Source organism: Ailuropoda melanoleuca, chromosome X (genome assembly GCF_002007445.2).
Source record: "Ailuropoda melanoleuca isolate Jingjing chromosome X, ASM200744v2, whole genome shotgun sequence".
Lineage (NCBI taxonomy): Eukaryota > Metazoa > Chordata > Mammalia > Carnivora > Ursidae > Ailuropoda > Ailuropoda melanoleuca.
The window spans coordinates 3,791,879-3,814,224 of NC_048238.1; the positions used below are offsets into that span (position 1 = coordinate 3,791,879).

The 22,346-nt window shown below is 44.2% G+C and overlaps 1 protein-coding gene across 3 annotated transcripts in view; it reads right to left on the reverse strand.

Moving 5' to 3' along the window:
* NLGN4X (neuroligin 4 X-linked) overlaps window positions 1-22,346 on the reverse strand; it is a 289,436-nt gene that overhangs the window by 247,427 nt on the left and 19,663 nt on the right. For 2 of the 3 annotated variants that reach the window (XM_034649474.1, XM_034649472.1), the window contains exon 2: window positions 8,541-9,329. In XM_034649474.1, the coding sequence (XP_034505365.1) occupies window positions 8,541-9,012 (472 nt within the window). In that variant the 5' untranslated portion in view covers window positions 9,013-9,329. Of the gene's footprint in view, window positions 1-8,540; window positions 9,330-22,346 lie in introns of those variants that run through there. The other variant, XM_034649473.1, reaches the window with a different exon arrangement.

Genomic DNA, 22,346 nt, shown 5'->3' on the forward strand with positions numbered 1-22,346 from the left:
CAATGAAGTGAACTCTCTCCTAAGGCTGCAGAAGTCTTTCCGGGCCAGGTTCAAAACCAGTTGCATGGTCAGGGGCTTCTTACTCCTTCATTTGTGACAGGCAGTCCAGTCGACAGACAAGGCATTCATTCCTTTATCTCGCCAATGCCCCCCTGCCTATAAAAGGTTTACAGTCTACTGCGTGTACGCGTATTTGTTACGTCTGCCCGTCTCTCAGCGCGAGCCTGATAACAGCAGGGACTTTGTTCTGTTGGCGACCGTCTTGCTTTGTGAGTTTCAGCTTTGCTCGTACCAATGCCACTTTGAGGATGGCTGGGTGCAGGGAGGCACTGGGAATACATCAGGAGTCCCGGAGGGGTCCCTGGCAGCTTGGCTGCTGTTCCTTGTCCGTCTCTGTCCCCGGGGTGTGGGTGGCAACCAGGAGGCAATGCCCAGAGCACAAAAGATGACGAAGGGGGTGCCTGGGTGGCAGAGCGGTTAAGCGTCTGCCTTCGGCTCAGGGCGTGATCCCGGCGTTCTGGGATCGAGCCCCACATCAGGCTCCTCCACTATGAGCCTGCTTCTTCCTCTCCCACTCCCCCTGCTTGTGTTCCCTCTCTCGCTGGCTGTCTCTATCTCTGTCAAATAAATAAAAAAAATCTTTAAAAAAAAAAAAAAAGATGATGAAGAATAGTTGTAGAAGGTACAAATGAATGAATATATTTTTTTTAAGCTCTACAGTCTACAGGGGGTGTAGAGATGTAAAATGATGCTCGCATCAAACCTCTAAGAACGCACAGGAGGACGGATGTCCTGCTTGGTTCCATCACTTACTCCAGATAAACTTTGACAATGATATTCAACATGCCAAAATCCCTTTCTTAAAAAAAAAAAAAAAAAAAAGGATGGGGGCGCCTGGGTGGCTCAGTGGGTTAGGTGTCTGACTTCAGCTCAGCTCATGATCTCAGGGTCCTGAGATCGAGCCCCATGTCAGGCTCCCTGCTCAGCGGGGAGTCAGCTTCTCCCTCTCCCTCTGCCGCTCCCCAGCTCTAATAAATAAATAAAATCATTAGGAAAAAAATGGATGCAACGCAAACAACTTGTGCTACACTGGAATTTGAGCTCATTATGATGTGATTTAAGGCTCAAAAAGAAAGATCTAGTCTTCGTTGATACATTTTAAACATTTAAATTTTCTCGGGAAAGATGCTGCTTTCTCTCCGTGGTTTGCTAGTATTTTTGAATCTAAACTATTTTTAAATATGCCAAATTAATATAACTGTTGCCTATTATCTGGATGGATTCGTGACTCAACATAGTGATGAAAGGATTTCAGTAGATAAAAAATTGGGGCGGAGACAGAAAGCTTTTAATAAATGATTTTTTAAAAATTTCAGGTGATAAAAGTACATTGGAATTAGATAAGAACCGAACCTTATGTTCTTTGACTTAACCGCACCGCACAGTCTGCTGAGAAGAAAAATGTGCATTACACTTCCTTGGGATGGAATTCCAGTTATGAATCCTCCAATGTCAAAAACGGAACCATGCAAAAAACACCCAAGTGGGTGCTTTGCACGTTACATTATACTATCGATGCACCTTTCTATCGTTTTGTTAGGTTTTATCTCTCCCTGCTTCCCATTTTTGCACTTTTTATGTCTTGGCCCATCTAGAGAAGGAATAAACAAGGAGCTTACTTTGGGGGACGCAGAAAGCATTTCCTCGCTGCACAACATATGTGTGTGTGCCTTGTGTATTCGTGTCGGGATGGGTGGAAAACTTTCCACCGTGGATCCTTGATGGAAAACATTCACTTACAGAATACCTGCCTTTTTTTTTTTCTTGAAATCCTAAAGAACTCCCTTAATTCTTCTGCCCGCTGATCCCTTTCTGAACCTCGACTTTTGCTGGGGCTCATTCATTTTCCAAGCAAAGAGCTTACATTTCCTTGTCAACACCAGTTGGACTGGGTCAATGCCTTGGGTACGGTAAGTGCAAAGAGTCATTTTTCAAATCAATAATTTTTATCTTTTATTTTTTTTCCAAGTCAATAATGTTTAGATGAGTCAGCTAAAGAGGTTCTCAAGAGAGTACGGATTGAAAGAGGGAAGAAAACACAAAGAATCAGAGATCAGGAGACCAATGGGGGATGTGGCTTGAGGTGGGACGAAAGTCAACGCGTAGCCAGTGGAAGGGATGTTAGGGGAATACTGGATGATCCCTTTGGGATGGAGACGCGATTAGGTCCCAAAACAGAATGGAGCAGGATGGAGCTGAAGGCAGCCATTTAAGGAAGAAAGAGGGTTAATGCACATTTTCCTATCTTGTGGAAACGTGGAAACATACCACAAAAGCTCCTTTGCTTGAGAAGAGTCAAACTTCATGTGTTCCTCCCTTTCTGATGGGAACAGCCTCTCCCCATAGGGCCAACCTGAGTATTCTGCTCAGGACCACATTCCCAGCAGACAAGAGGCTGTTCCGCTTAGTGGAGACAGCAGAGTGCTTTGGATTTCAGCGAGGACAGAACAGTATAGTAGTTCCCATGTTCAATTTGACTTGAACAAAAATCATAACACATTTGATCTTAATTGAACTGCGGTATCTTTTGTTGGCTTTCCTCGAACACCTTACACACACACACACACACACACTCACACACTCCATACACCTTCACGATCTAAATACCCAAACTAGATATGCAAAATCTAACTGGATTTTTTTCCCCCATTTAAAAAAAAAAAATCTGCTTCACGTTTGTGGAAACCTATTTCTCTGAACTGAAATATAGGATGTCCAATTGAATTAATAAAATAGAGACCCCTCATCTTCATTTATCTTAACAACTATTAATAGGGGAATAGATTACTCAGACTTTCCCCCCCACCCCGGTCGCCTGCAGGTTCCCTGTGTGATCTGTAGGTCTGACTTATCTATGTACGGCCACTGTTTTACATCTCATACACTCTCCGCGGTCCTGGAATCCAAAGTTAAGGAAATCCCTCCTGCTCACGTTTGCTGCCGTTTGGATGTCAATACACCAAGGACAAGTGTTCTTACAGAGGAGGAACGTGAAACAAATCCAATATGAAAAGACCCTGGTTTAGAACCAAAACACCCAGTAGGAAGGCAGGTGCCTACTCCCGACCATCGTATCCGAGAGACGGAATCTTCTGGTGACCGATCACGTAAGGAGATTCATATTAGATTCACATGAAATCAAATGTATAACATATTGACCTTTTTCATTTCATCATTATTTCCAAAGTTATATTGTTAATCATAATTGATAACGATCCAGGGGCTTAGTCCAAAATTGCTATAACCCTAAACAGCATTCAGAGGAGGTATACCACGAGTGTTATTATTACTAATAGCCGAGGCCACTCAATATTGAGAAGGGTGACTGTCTCAGCCAAGACAATATGGAAAATAAATGACCGTGTCCAAACTAGTGATATCGGTTGGCAAAAAATAAAGCTATCTGGTGTCCTGGAGGCAAGAGTACACAAGTAAATAATGAGCAAACTGTTGGAAACGGACAGCTTCTAGCAGACCAGTCGCGTACCCAGTTTCCATCTTAAACGTTCTTTTGCAATATTGTTTATGATACGCACCATATGGCAAGTTGGGTTTTTAACACGTTCTACGTAATCGAAACTTGTTCTAATTGTGAGAAACATCTAAGTTGCAAATGGGATGGAGTTAGAGGTCATCTGATGGAAAATAAGGGATTAGTCTCTTCTTAGGGGAATGATTTTGCTGTGGTTTCCAAACAATTATAATTCACACTACCCAAATAGTATTTTCTAAACATATATCATTCCTCAACCCTCAATAAGGGTATGATTCTATGTTCAAATGGGCACAATCTACTAAGCTGGGAGAGACGCATGTTATCAGAAATCCACTCCAGTCGAACCGTCTTCAAAAAATACTAAATTCCTTTCAGTGAATCCCTGTCGGGGAGATATTTGTTTAATCACCTTTCATAATTATCTCTCCGCACAAGCTACGTCTACACAACGTCAAACATCCAGGTGACACACGAAAATGGCAAGCACTGAATTGCTTTCACCTGGCTGGATGCTGATGTGGATTGGTTAAAACGTCAGTCTCACTGTGCAAACTCACTTAAGTTTTACTTTGTTACCTGGGTTTTGCCACTATCCGCATACAATTGGACTATGTGTGACTTGATGAGAAGAGAGAGGAAATTAATTTCTCCTTTATCTCACATAAAAAAAAAAAAGACTACTATTGTCTTTGGATGTTCTAAGGCACTCTTCCAAGAAATGAATTTTAATGCTTCCTTGATGAGTAATTTCTGTAACTCACATAGGATGCTGAAAATTCATTTCACAATCGAGGCTGAAAAAGAGCTTAGGAATAAAGCAAAGCAGAATCATTGTCTGCTCTTTGTAAACAACTGTATTCCCTCTAAATTCCCTTTTATTAAAGCCATACTCAGTCTTGTCAGAAATGACGATCCCTTGCTCCTATTCCTTAAGCTGGCCCCTCCAAGATTACAGTAAATAATTATGTTATAGACAGGAAGCATGTATCATGCATAGGATTAATATTTATATTAGACCCCACATGCACATGCAATTTTGCTGATACATTCGGGTTCCCTTTTTGACGATTAATTATGTTCCACTAACATCGGAGTAGAGAGAGGTTACGCGTGCAGGATACGAGGGTAAGCATTTTACATGGATTAATGCCTTAACCTCCCAGCGCATCCCAATCAGACACACAAGGAAATGGGAGGCACGTACAAGCCAAGTGACCTGCCTGTGGCCCTTCAGCTGGTAAGGGGACAAGTTGGCATTTAAACCCAGTCTGGCACTGAACCGGAGGAGGGAACCAAATTTACGTTAAAAAGCGGTCTAGAGGGGAAGAGTGGGGGACCCAATATATTTTGCTAGCATAGGTGCAAACAGGACAAGAACCCATTTAGAGGGACGGCTGCCATTGTGAGTGAGGTTTAATGGACATAAGAGGACAGCTTGTAGGTCATCCATGGACATTGACTCTGGAAATTCGTTTTAGACGCCTGGGTAAATTTAAATGTCCCTTTATTACGTCCCTGTGTAAAATCACCATATTTCCTAACTATGGCATTTACGATTTGCCCTGACGCTGTAATACAACAGCAGACAAAAAGGTTGAGAGCGTGCAGTATAGACTTAATGCCTCAAATCTGCAAAGTGTCTGACCACAAACTAGGGCCAGGATCGTCTTCTTGGTACCCCTGACGGAGAGCAGCACGTTTTAACTCCCCAGCATTCAGATAGGAGTGTTTTTCTATCAGTAATACTTGAGATCGAAAGGGAAGCAAAGAGTCTCAGAAGGAGTAGGGGTTCCGAAGGCTCAAAACAAAACAATTTTTCAGCGATTTACTTTGTTTTCTAGACTTGACTATGCATTTCAAAAACCGTACTGTAACACACTCCCACAAATGTTGCAGCTTCCAAAAGCAGCCAACAGGTATTATCTTACGGTTTTGTAGGTCAGAATTGCACAGGGCTAAAATCAAGGTGGCAAGCGTGGTTGGACGGCTTTCTGGAGCCCTCGGGAAGAAGCCATTTCCTGGTCTTTTCTAGTTTCTAGAAGCTGCCCACAGTCCTTGCGTCTTGGCTCCACCCCATCCTGGAAGCCAACAAGGCTAGTTGTGTCTTTACTGCATTGTTGCATGGTGGCTCTGGTGTTTTGTGTCTCCCACTTCTATAATCCAGGGACGGTCTTTGTTCTTAAATACTGGGCCCACCCAGGGAATCCAACATAGGCTCCCTTTATTGTCAAGTCAACCGATAAGCAAATATAATTCCACCTGCAAGCTAAATTCATTCCCCTTTGCCATGGAAGGTCACAGAGTCATAGGTTCTAAGGACTAGGATGGAGACAACTTGGGGGAGTCCTTATTCTGCCTCCAAGTGTCTGCTCCCAAAATTGTATCTGTTGGAATCGTTCACACCTAAAGTATGCCTGGCACATAGTAGATCCTCCGAATTATTTTTGGCAGTGAAGTCAAGTTGTGCCTGCTTGTCACCCGCACTCTTTCGGTGATGCAGAAAGATAAATGTAAGAAACTGCAGTATCAGAGTGGAAATTTTAATTCTGAAGATCCAATACTGTGTGTACACTGTCAAATAAATGCATTGATATGATACGATAGCCCATAAAGGGAGGTCTTTGGAGGAATCAGCGTGATGCCATCATTTCATGTGTTAGGAAGGATGGGGAGTTTATTCATTAAGTGAATAACCCATAATTAAATATCTAAAGCAGCACACTGATTCTCAAATGGATACAAATATTACAAAAAGAAAGAAAAGAAACCAGAAAATTCCTGAACGAAAACGCTGTGATTTGTTTGTACAAACACGGAGGCATGGACCTTCACTCACCAGCAAAGTGCCAACATGTACATATTGTAGGAAAACAGATCCTACCTCTTCAGCTCTTACTGGATTTCTGATTCTCTTGTCAAGATATTGTAGGCAAACACTCTCTGAAAATCCTGACAATATAAACAGGTGGCTCTGGGTTTATTCTTAAGGTTCGATGGCTTTTCTATTGGGGTAGCATTTTTCACATTTTTATATTCCCAAATTCCTACTCGGGACTGCCCCGCAAGGAAAGGGCCAAATTGCTTATGGTTTCGGGCCACACGACTGCACATTCACGGTGGTCCTGTCATCAGGGAGGTTACTGATTTTTCTCCGCGGGTGGTCTCCTTTGGCCCAGCCTCCCCTGGAAAGCACGTGGCGGAGAGCGCACGTCGCTGGGAGGGGACCGCGTGCAGTGGCCGGCTCCTGGACACCAGCACGGCAGGTATATTGGGAAAGCCATGTATCCTGCTTTGTTCTCCCCGCCCTTTTCTGCCTTTCCTTCTTTTGGCTTTTTAATTGCATAACTGACGAGAAAGACCACGACCCAGGTGGCTTCTGAAGTGAGACATCTCATCGGTTTTCGGTGCGTGAGCCTTGCCCACACTTATGCACAAGGCGAGCAGGGAGACAGCTCAGCGCGCCACGTGCAAACACAGCAGCCGAGTGTCACCTTCACTCCTGAACGTCGCATGCAGACTGAGACTTTACAAGATAATTGTGTGATCTGTTACCATAATGACAAGGGCCTGCTGCCAGAGACTACTCACATAATTAAGCACCATCTTCCCATTTCGTTTCTCTGGGCGTTCTCTGTGATCTTGACAACACACAACCCTGGCCTGGTGTTTCAAGACACCCTACGCGAGGTACCTTGCAGCATTTACGTACTGGAAGCACAATACGGCGGCTTCAGGGCAACTTTGGGGATCGTGGATGTTGTAACCCTATATTTCAGACCTTCAGCCAAATCTTAACTGAAAATCATTCTCCAAGGATTAAAGGGAAAAAAAAAAAAAAAGAAATTTCTCCCCTAAAAGTTACAAAGGACACACGGTAGTTTCTATAGTCGATGATGTCTATGATTCCTGTAAATTACTTCTTTTAATTCCAGGAAGATTTACGTTTCCGGCTTTTCTCTCTCCTTGTCTAAAAATAGCACGTGCAAATGGTAAATGAGAAATGTGTTCACATTGTAGTATAACTTTAGTCTGGTTAGCCTTTCTAAAAAATGCTTTTAATTTGAAACCTACACAGAAGGAGATAATCGAATTTTACTACCATTGGATTAAGTTAATAAATCAGACATCATTGTAAGATTTTCACTGCTGTGTTACTGAAAACAAAGGAGCCATTTTGTTCAAGCAAGCACATTATTTCCTAATGTAACTAGAATCATCTAAGGACACCCATTTGCCATTTGATTGCTGTGAATATAGGGAGGAAACAAGGTGCAAATTGATGTTAGCAACACAGATTCTAAACAACGAAATCCAACCACTTTCATGAAATATCCCTTGCTTCTGTATTTAAAAAAATCAGTGGTTTTTCTTTCAAGACTCCACAGAAAGAAAGAAAGAAAAGAAAGAAAAGAAAAGAAAAAGAAAGAAAGAAAGAAAGAAAGAAAGAAAGAAAGAAAGAAAGAAAGATAGATTCTGAGGAAGGAAGGAAGGAAGGAAGGAAGGAAGGAAAGAAAGAAGATAGGAAGGAAGGAAGGAAGGGAGGGAGGAAGGAAGGAAAAATCTTAACCTATTAAAGCAGAGGAAACCATGCCTTATAATCTTCAGTTTGCTAACTCGAGTATGACAATGTTCTTAATTCTGTTGTTTTCTATAGATTTCATTTTCCTTTACAGATGATGCAGGTGTAATATGTAACCCTCTATGGCCACACTGGTGATCGACTGCAAAGAAACCCTGTAAACACACTGAAAAGGCAATAGATGATCATAATTAAGCCATTAATTATAGCATTGTCCATTTCCTAGATGCTCAATAAATACAAATGTCATGATTTGTAAGTTAGGGCAACAGCTGCATTCGGAATACGAAAAAAAATGACTGGGTTATAGAAAAAAAAATCATGCACTAGACATTCTAAACACCTCTTGGCAAATCTGACACCCGAGTAAGCAGGGCCTGTTTTCTGTTTAAATAAAGTACTTACCATCTTCCGTGGGCACGTAGATGTTTAAGTAAAGGCAGTCTTCATTTTGATCTTGAACATAGGTCATTAAAGTATCCAAATTGGCAGTAAACCAGATGGGCAGCATATCGTGCAATAAAGACCTCTCGTCTAGGTGTTGGGGGCACACAGCAGCGAACTGGGTGGCATTTCGAACTCCAGTCCATGACGATGGGGGTTCCGGGGGCTGAAACCGCCTCTCTCCAGTGGGAGGAGAGGCATAGGGGACCCCCAAGTATTGCTCCACTGGACCCAAAATCTCATTGGGCAATGGTGTTCTTAGGCCCCGGATTTTGCCATAATTTGTGTTGACGACTGGATACTGTGCTTGGCTGTCAATGAGCGTGAACCGAATGGCAAGAGCGGTTATCCACAGGAGGACATTGGAGTTCAACATGACGCAGACTGGCGTGAAGAACAGTGGCAGCCATAACAGTCCCTTGGGTCTCGACATTGTTCACTGCCACATCCGCGGGAGTCTGTGTGATAGGACTCCAAGCAGACAAAGCTGGGAAGGAAGCCTGCAGACAGAGAGGGCTTTCCAGGGAGCAAGAGACCCAGGAGAGGAGCCTCCGCGATGGGTCATAGACAGAAACCGAGGTTAAGAACACACCCAGCTGTTTTCTTGGCAGCCCATTGCGGGAGAGAGCAGCCCTCGCTTAATCCTGGAAGGGAATTCCAGCAGGTGTGAGGCTCCCAGGACGCGGTGACCATCCGACACCTCCCACGGACAAGGATTCCTTAGGAAAACTCCAAGGCAGAGCAGTCCGCCTAATGGGGAAAGAAAGCAGATGAGAATAATGAAGGCAAGGGAAGCCACGCAACCCCCATTTCTTCCGTGCAACCCTCAACATCGCTCAATGAAACGCTCATTCACTGACGAATCTGTCTACCCACGTCTCCATGGAGAAGAATCCAGCAAGAACATGACTTGTCTTTAATTCTTGCTGGGCACCCCATCATCTGGAACAATGCACAACATTTAGAAAATACTCAACAGGTCTCTGTAAACAAATTCCCCAAAGTAACACATGTTGTTCAGATAACTAACGATGTCTCCCAGTTCACTATTTACAAAGACCAGCCAATGGATAGGTACCCCCAAAACACTGTTTCTCAGATGTGTGAGGAAAATGCCACTTCTCCCGAAGGGGATAGGCACGGAGCCTATCAACGTTTTTCAGTATGAGGGAAGGAGGAATGTGGGCCCCGGGGCCAAACTGGATTTATGACGTGTCGCTATTTATCAGATACGCAAAGGGAGCATGACCTAATGGAAAGGGCGTAGGCTCTGGATTCTAATCCTTCCAGGGTACTCAGTGGCACATACCATTAGGCTACACACATCGTCACCCTGAAACCCCAAGTCCTCATGAAAACTGAACAAGGCAGAACATTTCACATAGAGGCAGGACATCATGCAGAACTAAAACTGATTTTCACATAAGCCACGCACAGTAAACCTTTCACCTTGCAGCCCATTATACTGATTTTTGTTCGTCTGTTTGTGCAGCCCACTGTAAATTTTTTTGAAGATTTTATTTATTCATTCATTCATTTATTTGACAGAGAGAGCACAGAGGGAGAGGGAAAGGGAAAGGGAAAAGCACACTCCCTGCTGAGCAGAGCCCAATGCGGGGCTCGATCCCAGGACCCTGAGATCATGACCTGAGCTGAAGGCAGACACTTCATCAACTGAGCCACCCAGGTGGCCCCAAGCAGCCCACTTTAAAAGCTGATGGTACTTTGAGCTACCGTCCCGTTGACTGTGATCGTCCAGACTCGTCTCCATGTAGATGTTATGACTCCCACTACGTAACTCATTGCTCTTATGACAGTAAAGAATGCTGTGCGTGAGAGGGAGAGTATTGTCAATGACCCATTAGGGATACAAAACATTACACGAGGTGTTGTAAACAGTATACCTTTAAATAGTGTTCTTTACTGAAAAAGAGACAAACATGCATGAAAGATGTTGTGGGTGATTCTGAGTATTTCTGGGCTAGTGTATAATGACACATTTAAGTGGACAGTTGAGCAGTTCTTCACCGATATGTCACTAAGATCATGTTTTTTTAAAGGAAACGTATGGGAGCTGGATCTGTCATGGAGCTATGGGGGGAATTTCACCTCTGGAGGAAATTCCATAGTCCCTGACATCCTGGGCCAAGTTCATCAGAGCTGAGTGAAAATGCACTCCAAGTCTGGGTCGTAACATTGAAGTGAAAATAGCATCAAAGCAAACAGTGGATATATCTACTTGCTTCTATCTTTGAAGTCTGCTGTAGACGACATTTGGATTTCTGCCACACAGTGATCCAATTTCTGAATAATTAGGAGGCAGACAAGAACAAGAAAGAGGTGATGACATGTTTGGGATCTTTTGTTTTCCTGAAAGCCCTTCTGCTTTTGAACCAGCATTAGCTCTTCCTTCTGGAAGCTTCCTGGCGATAAAAGGAGACGCCATTAATCTGCGAGTCTGATGCACCTGGGTCTTCAAATGCTATCTCTGTGAGCTGAGGGAAGTGAGCCGAGCTGCCTGGGATTTAGGTAAACGGTGTATCGTACCTTCTTCATGGGGTGTGGTGAGTAGGAATGAGGCGATACGCAAAGGCGTAAGGCAGAGACATTGCCCTCTCAATAAACACAAAATGCTAGGATTTGAACACAGGTGTCCTCAAAAGAATCCTGGGCACAGAGACAAAATGCACAGGTTCCGACGTCAGCCCAGGGTTGGTGCTCAGCAAGTTAAGAGCAAGGAATTTAAAATCTTTGAGCCTCCCGTTACTGATCTGTTTATAACTGTTTGAGAATGAAATGAGATCGTCCACATGAGGCAGCATGCAGTTCATGGAATGCAGAGCTCAGCAGAGGTGGGACTCAGTTGGCAGGTTTATGTCAGGACTTACAAAGTTAGTTCCATTGGGGGAATGCTGGCCCACTCAACACTTCCCCAACTCAGTGTGGATGAGAGTATCTACGAATCACGTATGTATTACAGGTGCATAAGTGGGGCTCACGCCTACACTTCATGCTGAGTCCATGCTGAGTCCATGAATCAAGTCTCTCCTCTGCCCAAATCTACCTCCCCCAGGAGGGTTCTGAGAGCCAGAGAGAGATCATGGACCAGCAGAATCTAGGAGAAGGTGCCCAGGGGATGTGAGCACTTTCTAGGTAATGTGCATACGTTCAAGGCTATCTTACTCATTTCCTCACTCTTTGCAATGTGGCTAATTTGCACACAGGTCACACAATCGGAAGCCAATGGTTTCTGAACCTTTGGCACTGTTGACATTGTGGACCATATAGTTCTTTGAGGTGGGTGCTATCCTGTGCCCCATACGGGGTGGAGAAGCCTCTCTGGTCTCCACTTACTAGATGCCCTAACCCCTCCCCATCCGATTTTAACCATCAACGATGTCTGCAGACATAGCTGAGTGACCCTTGGGGGCTGCATCACCCCAGAGTGAGAACCACAAGTGTGAGTCATCCAGTATGGGATTCTGGAGGCCACGTAAATGATTAAGTATNAGGTCTTTCCTTTCCAGGCGGTGATGAATACATTAGAGGACAGAGAACTCTGTGGATGCATCTTCAAAAACCCAACCTCCTGTCCCCCCCCCAAAAAAGGGACAGAGGATGAATGAGCCAGAAGCAGCCGTGCTCCGTGCTGCTCTCAGCTACACGGAAGGCCTGAGAGTCACGGAGAGATCTGCCTCCAAGAGTCACTCTGAAGANCCACAAGTGTGAGTCATCCAGTATGGGATTCTGGAGGCCACGTAAATGATTAAGTATCTGTGGGTACAAGTAAAGATTACAGGCTGTGTGTGTGTCACACATTCAAGTATTTGTCAACTTTAAAAGGTTTAGCAGTACAAGTCATAAAGAATTTTTTTTAAAAAGATTTATTTATTTATTCATTCGACAGAGAGAGAGACAGCCAGCGAGAGAGGGAACACAAGCAGGGGGAGTGGGAAAGGAAGAAGCAGGCTCCCAGCGGAGGAGCCCAATGTGGGGCTCGATCCCGGAATGCCGGGACCACGCCCTGAGACGAAGGCAGACGCTTAACGACTGCGCTACCCAGGCACCCCCAGTCATAAAGAATTTTAAAATAAATCTATTAAATATGCATCATGATCATTAAAAAAAAAACATATACATTTAACCAACCAATACACTTGGGGACAAAAAAAATCAAAGACTTCCCATGTAAGCCTCACATACTGTGAAGTATTTCTCAAGGGGCGAAATGTTGTATATGCATATAAACATAGAGATTTAGTATATATTATATATTACATATCCTTATATACATATATCTCTTCCATATATTATACATATTTTTATTTTCCCAAAATGAAAAAGGCACACTAGAAAAGGAAATAGCCGAATAAAACATTTTAATAAAAAAAAAAAAGGAAAATCACACTTTCATTGAATACATACAATTTGAAAGTGAAGAAGGGCTTTCTAGCATGCGTTCTCGGCAAGGTGGTTTTGTGTCCCTCTCAGACTGGCATTTTGATGTGATTTATTACTCGATTGGGTATTTTAGGATGACTCTCTACAGGGCAGTCATTCTGCCTGAGATTGTAATTAAGTTCTGCCTGAGATTGTAATTAAGAGAAGGCTCAAACTATGCAAGCATATCAGAATATAAATGGGTCCGAAAAAAGACGCAACGCATTTCCCCCCAAAGTGTGTATCCCTCAAACGGAGATTGGGTTCATGTTAAAATATGTGTTTCATTATGAAGAGGCCAGACCAAACTTATTTTGGTATTTTGAGCCAACAGGAATAAAGTCACGTCTCCCGGGCACTCAAGGTCTTTCCTTTCCAGGCGGTGATGAATACATTAGAGGACAGAGAACTCTGTGGATGCATCTTCAAAAACCCAACCTCCTGTCCCCCCCCCAAAAAAGGGACAGAGGATGAATGAGCCAGAAGCAGCCGTGCTCCGTGCTGCTCTCAGCTACACGGAAGGCCTGAGAGTCACGGAGAGATCTGCCTCCAAGAGTCACTCTGAAGAATCACTTTTATCCGATGTTATGAAGCATCAGGACAATAAGAATACAAGACTCTGGTCCTTGCCCAAATTAATGAGCTGGTACGATGATCCTCCTATACCGTTTACTGCAAAATCCTATGACCGCCATTTCTCGAACTGTGTGCAAACTATACACATTGCTGGGGTCCCTCCCTTTTGCTTCTGGGGAAGACACCACCATTTTCCAGTGCCTGAGTCCTAGAAGACAGAGCTCAGCCATAAGGTAGCCCAGGGAACCTGTTACCTAGAGGAACAACACCCACTTTGTGCATGGGCTTACATAACACACACACACACACACACACACACACACGTGTGCACACGCACACACGCAGCTGTCAACCCCTACCAAGATTCACTCAATGCCAGCCATCAGCCAATTAGTGTATTAATTTGTATATATTTATAGTCTGGTCTTATCTCCTAAGGGAGGAAGGTTACAATCTATCAATAGTCTATTCTCAAATGTTACAGCTCATTGCCCGCTCATCTCCACACTTGCGTTCAGTTCTGAAAATCAGATCCCATACAAGTCCACCACATTGGACCATGAAGCTAATATGCAAATAAAGTAACTGGGGAGGAAAATAAGGATGCCAAGGTGGCAAGATGGTCTTCAAGGTGTTTTTGTGCCCCGCTATAGCCTCACAGCCACAACTCCATCACCTGCCCACCCTACTTGTGTTCTTCTGCTGAAGTTTAATGGGTCAGGAACCCATCTGAGCCACAGTCAAAGGACCTGCAGAACCCAGTGGCTTCTATAGCGTCCAGTCAAACTGGCTGGTTAGAAAGACACTCAATAGTATGGAGCCCGAAAATCGGATTAGGAATAAGATACGGATTTTTCTAGAAGAACCATGGGGACAAGAGGACTTACGATGGTCACAGAAAGAAAGCAACACCATAACCTATCCGCAGGTCAATACGTATTTCATAAAGATCACCATTATAGGTTATGGGGACACTGTGGGAGAAGACATGATCCCAGCCCGCGACAAGTTTGCATTTTCATGAAACTATCCTTAATAGGGCCGCTTGCTTCCTTATTCATGTTCTGTGCTTTGAAAGCAAGCACAGGGATTGGCACGAATGAGTAACTCATCAAATGCTTGATTTTCTGTGTCTAATTCAACTATTACCAAAAATGGTTTCCAAATCTAAATCAAATAACTTGCAAATATCTCCAGGGTGTGTGGATTTCTGTCACCAAACTCAATCATACATCTTCAAACTCGAAGTATTCTGTCTCCTGACTATTGTCGTTTACAAATCTTGCAATGTGCTGAAAAATCTCATTTTTGATCCACTCACATTGCCCCCATATTTTGTTCCATATTTCAAGAACTACTACCATCATTTTTTTAGTTATGCAGGAGAAATTAGAACCCATCTTTGGTGGCTCTCCTTCCGTGAGTCCATACGGTAAGCCCTCAAATTGGCCAAGGGTCTCACAGGACAGGAAGGAGTCTTGACCTCATTCATTCTTGGCGAGATACAGAAGAGATGAGAAAGGATTAGCTCTCTTATAGAACTTCTTTAAAAAAAAAAAAAACTTTATTTATTCATTTATTTGAGAGAGAGAGAGATAGCACGAGCAGGGGGAGCGGCAGAGGGAGAGGGAGAAAGAGAATCTCCAGCAGACCAGGCGCTGAGCGTGGAGCACAACGCAGGGCTTGATCCGATGACCCGGAGATCATGACCTGAGTCAAAACCAGGAGTCAGATGCTTAACTGACTGAGCCACCCACGTTTCCCTAGAGAGCTTCTTAAATACGTGTGTCTGGAGACACGGACAAAAGTGTCCATGCGCAGCCATAGTCACAGGAGGAAAAACAAACAAACAAACAAACAAACAAACAAAAAACTAGTGTAACCTAGATATCCATTAACAGGAGAATGGACTAATAAATGTTGCCATATCCTAACAGAATACTGCACAATAATGAAAAATGAATAAAATACAGACAATATGGATCAAAATGGAGAAATCTCCAAGATGAAAAGCAAGTCAAAGAATACATATGGCGTGGTTTTATTTATACAATATCATATAAAACTAGACAGGGCATTGCTTAGAGCTAAATTTGTACTAACATATTAAAAGCACAAGGGCATCCTTAACGCCAAATTCTGGGATAGCCATTGTGTCTGAGACACGGGACGGCGGGACTCAACCCACACGGATACACAAGGATATCAATAACGTTCTATATTGTAGTCTGGCAGTGGGTATGTGTGTTTAACTTTTATTTTTAAATAAATATATATTATTTACATAGATAGTGCACAGTTTGTGAGTATGAATCTTTAACAATGCAATTTTAATCAAGAGTTGTATGTTGGGGCACCTGGGTGGCTCAGTCAATTAAGCATCTGCCTTCAGCTCAGGTCATGATCCCAGGGTCCTGGGATCGAGTCCCGCATCGGGCTCCCTGTCAGCGGGGCTCCTGCTTCTCCCTCTCCCTCTGCCTGCCGCTCCCCTGCTTGTGCTCTCTCTGTCAAACAAATAAATAAAATCTTAAAAAAAAAAAAAGTGTTGCATATCTCTTTGGGTTTGGCCCAGTAACTTCATCTTCCCATGCACTATCGAAATAAATAGATTTAAAAACTGAAGGAAAGAGAGACTGTTTTCTCCAAAGTTATGTTACGAGCCCAAGGGAGAAGAGGCCATCCACTGACACAGTCCATAAAAGGGAGCAGGGTCCTGGTGGCATCGGTAAAATGGAGAGTCAGGTGAGCTGACAGCACTACTGTCCCAGTCGCTAATTAGCCAGGAGACTTCTGGCCCATCACTTAGCACCCAGGGCTTCCGCTCCCTGAGCTGCACCAGGAGGGCTCGGACAACGTCACCTCTTAAAATGCCTTTAGCCTGAGGATTCTCTAAAACCTCACACTATTATCCTCTAAACCGAGTGTACATGAAGTGTGGAAGCCGGTGGGAACAGAACGTTCCGCAGTGAAGCAGGAGGACCTAACGTAGCGAGATAACTGATCCGCTGATATGCATGTGTGGACGCACACTGTTTATGTACATACACCTGGAACGCATATTACACAGAAACACTATATATCCCATGTACACAAACTAATAATGTGCTATGAATATGCACACATGAGAGTGTGTGTCTCCAAGCTAAGCCGCTGAAATATTAAGCCCCTTAGGTTCAGAAATTATGCCATCTCCATTCTTTGGAAATCCCCACAGTACCTTGTTCAGTGCCCTTTATGTTGTAAATAATCAATAAAACATGTTATATGTGATGCTGAGTATCCTCGTCCAAATAGAGGGCTGTAGGCATGAGTCGGTAGAAGACGACGACTTGAATACACAATGAGACTCTTTGCAACACGTATTCATCTCTGTGTTAAATCCCTGCCTCCGGGGCTTGGTCAGGAACGTGCCTCCTAGACTCACGCTGCCTACCATTAACCCAGCCTTCAACTCCACCAGCAACCACAGAGGAGGGCGTAAACCAGCAACGCCTCCACTTTCTCATCTATGAAATGGGCAGAATACAGGATGTAACGCATGGACACGAGCGGGTATGTTACGGTATGTGTGGGGGAACGTGCGTGTCTGTGTGAATGCATACCTATAATTATATGCTATATATAAATACACATAGATTTGAACATGTATAAATATGTACATGCACATGTAAATTTAGAACAAGAAGTAACCTTCCAAGAAATGCTCACTAATTAGAATTACTTTCTGAGGTTCCACTCAATGCTTCCACTGTGGAACCCACCCTGATAAGTATAATGAGAGGCCAATCCAATTCCCACCTGAACAGTCTACATCCCAGTTGATGAGATAAAGCCTGTATTGAAATTGCTGCAATTAAGCCCGTGTGTGGTCCATTTGCTCCTCCTGTGGGACCGTGGGCTCGTGCAGGATGGAATTTGGGATGCAGCGTCTAAGAGATGCGTCCAAAATTTTAGTTTTGTAGAGACAGAGCCGGGTTCTTCAAGACAGTGACGGAGGAGTTAAGCTTTGAACTTCAAGAATGTGAAGATTTATGGAGAGTGGGAAAGATAATACCAGAAGGGACAGTCACATTATGTCATAGTTACTTCCTAAATGTTTACACTCATTGCTAGACTATGAGCAATCTAAGGGCAAAGGCCAGAGATGATTAATACTTACACTTGGAAAACAGAAGGTCTCAGCAGAGGTTATTAAATTAAAGGGAAGAGAAAAGATACAGAAGGAAGTCAGAAAGACAGGAAAGGCGGAAGAACTGGCAAGGTCATGTCCCCCATGTCCTGCTTAGCTCACCTCCTGTGGGCACCACGTGCAAACCTCTACGCCCACCCCCAGCTCCACTCCCGTTTCTGACATAAACTTCCTTTGTGCCCCATGATCTAGCCCCTCTGGTTTCTACCCGTAAGAATTTTATCCTGAAAAGAGAGAGTCTTGGTTCTCTCCTTCACACAGTAGAACATGAAAGAGTCTTTGGCACTTTACCAGTTTCGGCCAATTTCAATGAAAACTAACTTTAAAAAAGTAGCATTCTGATCCAGTTCTGAGACTCAATTTGTCTGCACATCCGCAAGCAAAGTAAGGAATCCCGGGTGCCAGGCACTCTTGCCCAACTATAGAAAGGCTTTGTCATAGCTGTAAACGATGGGCAGACATAATCTCAATCACTGAAAGGCAATATTTAAGACAGGATGTTGCACGAATTCTCCCGCAGAAGAAAACTATCCGTTGGAGTTCAAGAAGAGCTGCTAGTTTTTAACAACCCAGTTTGACCTGGAGTTGGAACCTCAGATGTGGTGGGTCCGTAGACAGATGGTTGAACACTTGGACCCTCTGAGGTTGGCATGCCCAAGAAACACGTGCTCCCGAGTGGGAGGCAAGGGCAAGAACCATCTCGGGCGATAATGAGAAGGATGTCTCTGCGGGTGTTCAACAAGTAGCTAGGAAACTGCTGTTCGCAGCCTCTCCTAATGAGCTGTGTGCTGTCCAAAACGGAGAGTGTCTTTCGAACGTATCCCAAGACACCAGCCATGACCCAAGGACCACTTCGATGTTACATAACCCCAGCAGGAGTGCCCTCTCTTCTCGCTGAAGCCTGTACCCTCTTTGCCTGCAGGAGATGCCTACTTTCTCTAGGGAAGCCTGTTCCATCTTGTACGGAAGACCCTGTATTTTGGAAATCACTATTTCTGTGTGATGCTTACTCCGACTGTTCACATTCTCATCTCCTGGGTTTCTGATGGGCTTACACGCTGTAGGGCTCCAGGTTATGAAACGACCCTTTCTCCACACATCTTCCTTCCTGAGCATGACTCTTGCACAAGCTCCCAGGAAAGGCAGGATTTGTCTTCAGTCGTGAGGACCACCACCATCCCCCCAACCCATTCCCCAAAATGTGTCCTCTGCATTCCTCCAGTGGGAGTACTCGTGTGTGAAGACAGACTCTTCCCCAGAAATGGAGACACTACAGAGAGGTCTCCTGCGTGGGGATCAGAACCTAATCGAAATGACCTTCCATCTCTAGGACATGACCCAGGGCTTCTGAGATTGGGAATATGGGCAAGAGGCTTCCCTTAAAAGCCTTTCCCACACATTTGCATGGGAAGGGAGAAGAGAAAGGAAGGGGGGGAAAAGACAGTGTTCAACCATCTGTCTGCAGACCCACCACATCTAAGGTTCCAAAGTGGAGAGACAGAACCACGGTCAAGGCCAGAGTACACGACGGGACTCCAAGGCATCTCCTTGCAAATCTACCTCCAAAGCGTCACAAACATTATCACAAGGTAAGATTCATTAAAATGAAAAGTATTTTGCCAAGAACGGCAATTAATAGCATTCAACAATAACTGCTCTTGAGACCTTAAAGGTTCTTAAGTAAAAATGATAGGAAGAGCGTAAGCCATGAGATGGCTGTTTTTTGCTTTTGTTTTGACAGAGAATTCTCACGCTCTACCCACCATACTGAGACCGAGTCCGTCTCACACCTATCCCCCAGCTCTGGCAAAAATCCCTACCTACACATGCAGGCTTTAAAAAGGAAATCTGGATAGAAGGAGGTTTGAAACCCTTTCCTCTACCCGGAGTCCATGATCCCCACTCCTACCCAGATGCCCTCAATGGATGCCCTTCAAGGGTTCTATGAATGTGAACAGATAAATCTCAGCCTTGTTTTTGCTGAATGGGAACTGAAATGTGGTATTTTCTTCTTCAATTACAAATGTAAGGGTAACACACGCAGACACACGCACGTATTCAGGAGTATCAGAGATTCCTGCAATTTCTCCTGCAATAAAAATCACATTTATTTTTTCTATCGTATTAATGCTATTGTAGACACCTGAAAATGCTACATATACTCACCACCACTTTGAAACTGTGCCAGCTATGAGGCTCTTAACCAGATCTGAATATGCAATACACAGGAAAAAAGTACACCCGTTATTATGGCACATTAAAAAAAAAAAAAACCAGCTTGATAACTCTTTCAATAAACCTGGTTTCCTTTTAAGCTTATTTATCTTAGGACTTCAAAGTGTTGTTTTTATTTTTTTAAGATCTTATTTATTTATTTAAGACAGAGAGAGAGAGAGAGAGAGCACAAGCTGGCAGAGCATCAGGCAGAGGGAGAGGGAGCAGCAGACCCCCCGCTGAGCAGGGTTGCGGGACTTGGTTGTGGGACTCGATCCCAGGACCCTGGGATCACGATCTGAGCCGAAGGCAGATGCTTCACCAACTGAAATACCCAGCGTCCCTAATAGTGTTGTTTTTAGAAAAAGTGTCTATTTTTCACCAAGCTGACAAAGGGGTCTCATACACTCACACGCACACACACATGCTCCAAGCATTCATGGTTAAGAGCCCTTGACAAATGGCCAGACTTTGACACAACGTGCCTCGTGGGGGTGAGGAGCCAGTCCGCCATCATGACCTGGTGGAGAGAGCACAGGTTCTGGCACCAGCTCTGTGCTCCTGGGGAAGGTGGATGTGGTTGGACGAATGAAGACCGTCTACTCAACTATTTTGTACAAGCGTTCCTGGCTCTTCTCCCCACCCCTGGGAAGACCTGCCCTTAGCATGAGTCCACCATGAAAGCGAATGACCCTCCCCTCCACCTGCAGGTCTCGCGTGGCTCTAGTCATATCCATCCAGGCGAAGGACGTCTTCCTGGTCACCCCTCCCTGGACATCTTTGGTGGAATCTGAGACCATGTCATGTTGGCGTCCCTAAAGGCCAAAGCTGTGCCCACAACAGGTGGCTAATAGGAACATTGGACCTTCTCTCATTAGGAACCGAAACACCTATGGGGGCCCCTGGCGTATGTGTAGGGAGGTGGGGATCATCTGCCTGACCAGGGCACCACCTCTCACCTCCGGAGAGACTCCAGGAACCCCACGAACTTTCTCTCTCTGAACCAAGCCCCTTACATTTTAAACTGACAACTTGCAAATAAAGGAATGTTAAATTGGATGCTGAGTCCTCAAGGGGAATCTCTTCTATGAAGTCGTGAGAAAGAAGGCCGGCGATAAATAGAATTGATAGACGCATGCATCACCCTGCTGCTTCTCGATCCCGGTCCCCCAACCCCCATGCTCCATCCCTCAGAGAAAAGACCAGGAAAGGCTCAGTATTTTATAAGCTTCAGACTATTTCAAAACACATGGCAACATCCTGAAAGTCTAAAAGGGTAGGTCTCTCTCTTGCCTGTATGGGCATCCCTTTTGAACCCTTTTGAATCTCAAAAGTCTTTCTTGTGTTTCTTAAATATGCACATGGGAAGATTTCTTTCTCCCCGGCCCCTCCTTCTTATTACAAAAGGATATAAAAAGGTTGGTCCTTTTTTTTTTTTCCCCACTACGGTAATCAGATGTCACAGATTTTCTGCAATTAATGCTTTCCTTGGCTATTTTCAGACCTCCTATTAAGAGCTATTCTCTTACCATAGCCTATTCCTCCGAACCCAATTAAACCCAATTAAATCCTCTGCCATGATTGTTCTATTTCCCCCATGTTTAATTATCTCTTAACAAGTCTGTTACTGCATGTTTTCAATTGGCCGCCCCAGACGGTGTCACTGAGAGGGTGCGGTACACACATCTATGAAATCTGGACGTGAAATTATCACCTGGCAAACTCCCCCGAGTGGAAACGTACCAAGAGGGAAGGTTCCATTTTAAAGGTTCCTAGTGCAACTTCAAATATGAGAGCACCGTCGGCTGATCGCGTCCAAGAGGTCTTAAAACAGCAGATGTCAAAACAATCTGCCTCTATGAAGTGTGTCCTTTGAATTAACTAGGTCACTAGGAGAAGGGACTGGATTTATGGCAGCCCAGATAAGTGGCTTCAATACGTATGAACAAATAAGCTTCAGTTTTGTGTGTGTGTGTGTGTGTGTGTCCGTGTGTACACATTGGTGTGTGTGTGTGAGACAGTAGTTGCTTCCCTAAGATTTTTACCGACTAGATTCAAATCACAAGCCCCAGCCCCAATCAGGACCTTTTTGGTGTTAAATTTTATCTCACAGATTGAAAGCTTATAGAAATACACGGACGAGTATTAAAAAATTCATCAGCTGTAAGGATATTCTAAAAGAGCACGATTAGGAAGCCAAAACTCATAAAAAGCAGAGGAGAATTGGAAGAGGCAGGGTAGAGACATGGCTCTCCATCAGAAACACCCTGGCTTATCGGATCACAGAAAAGGACCTCAAAGCAGGAGAGAGCACGGCATCTGCAGCGGAGGGGGGGGGGGGGGAAAAA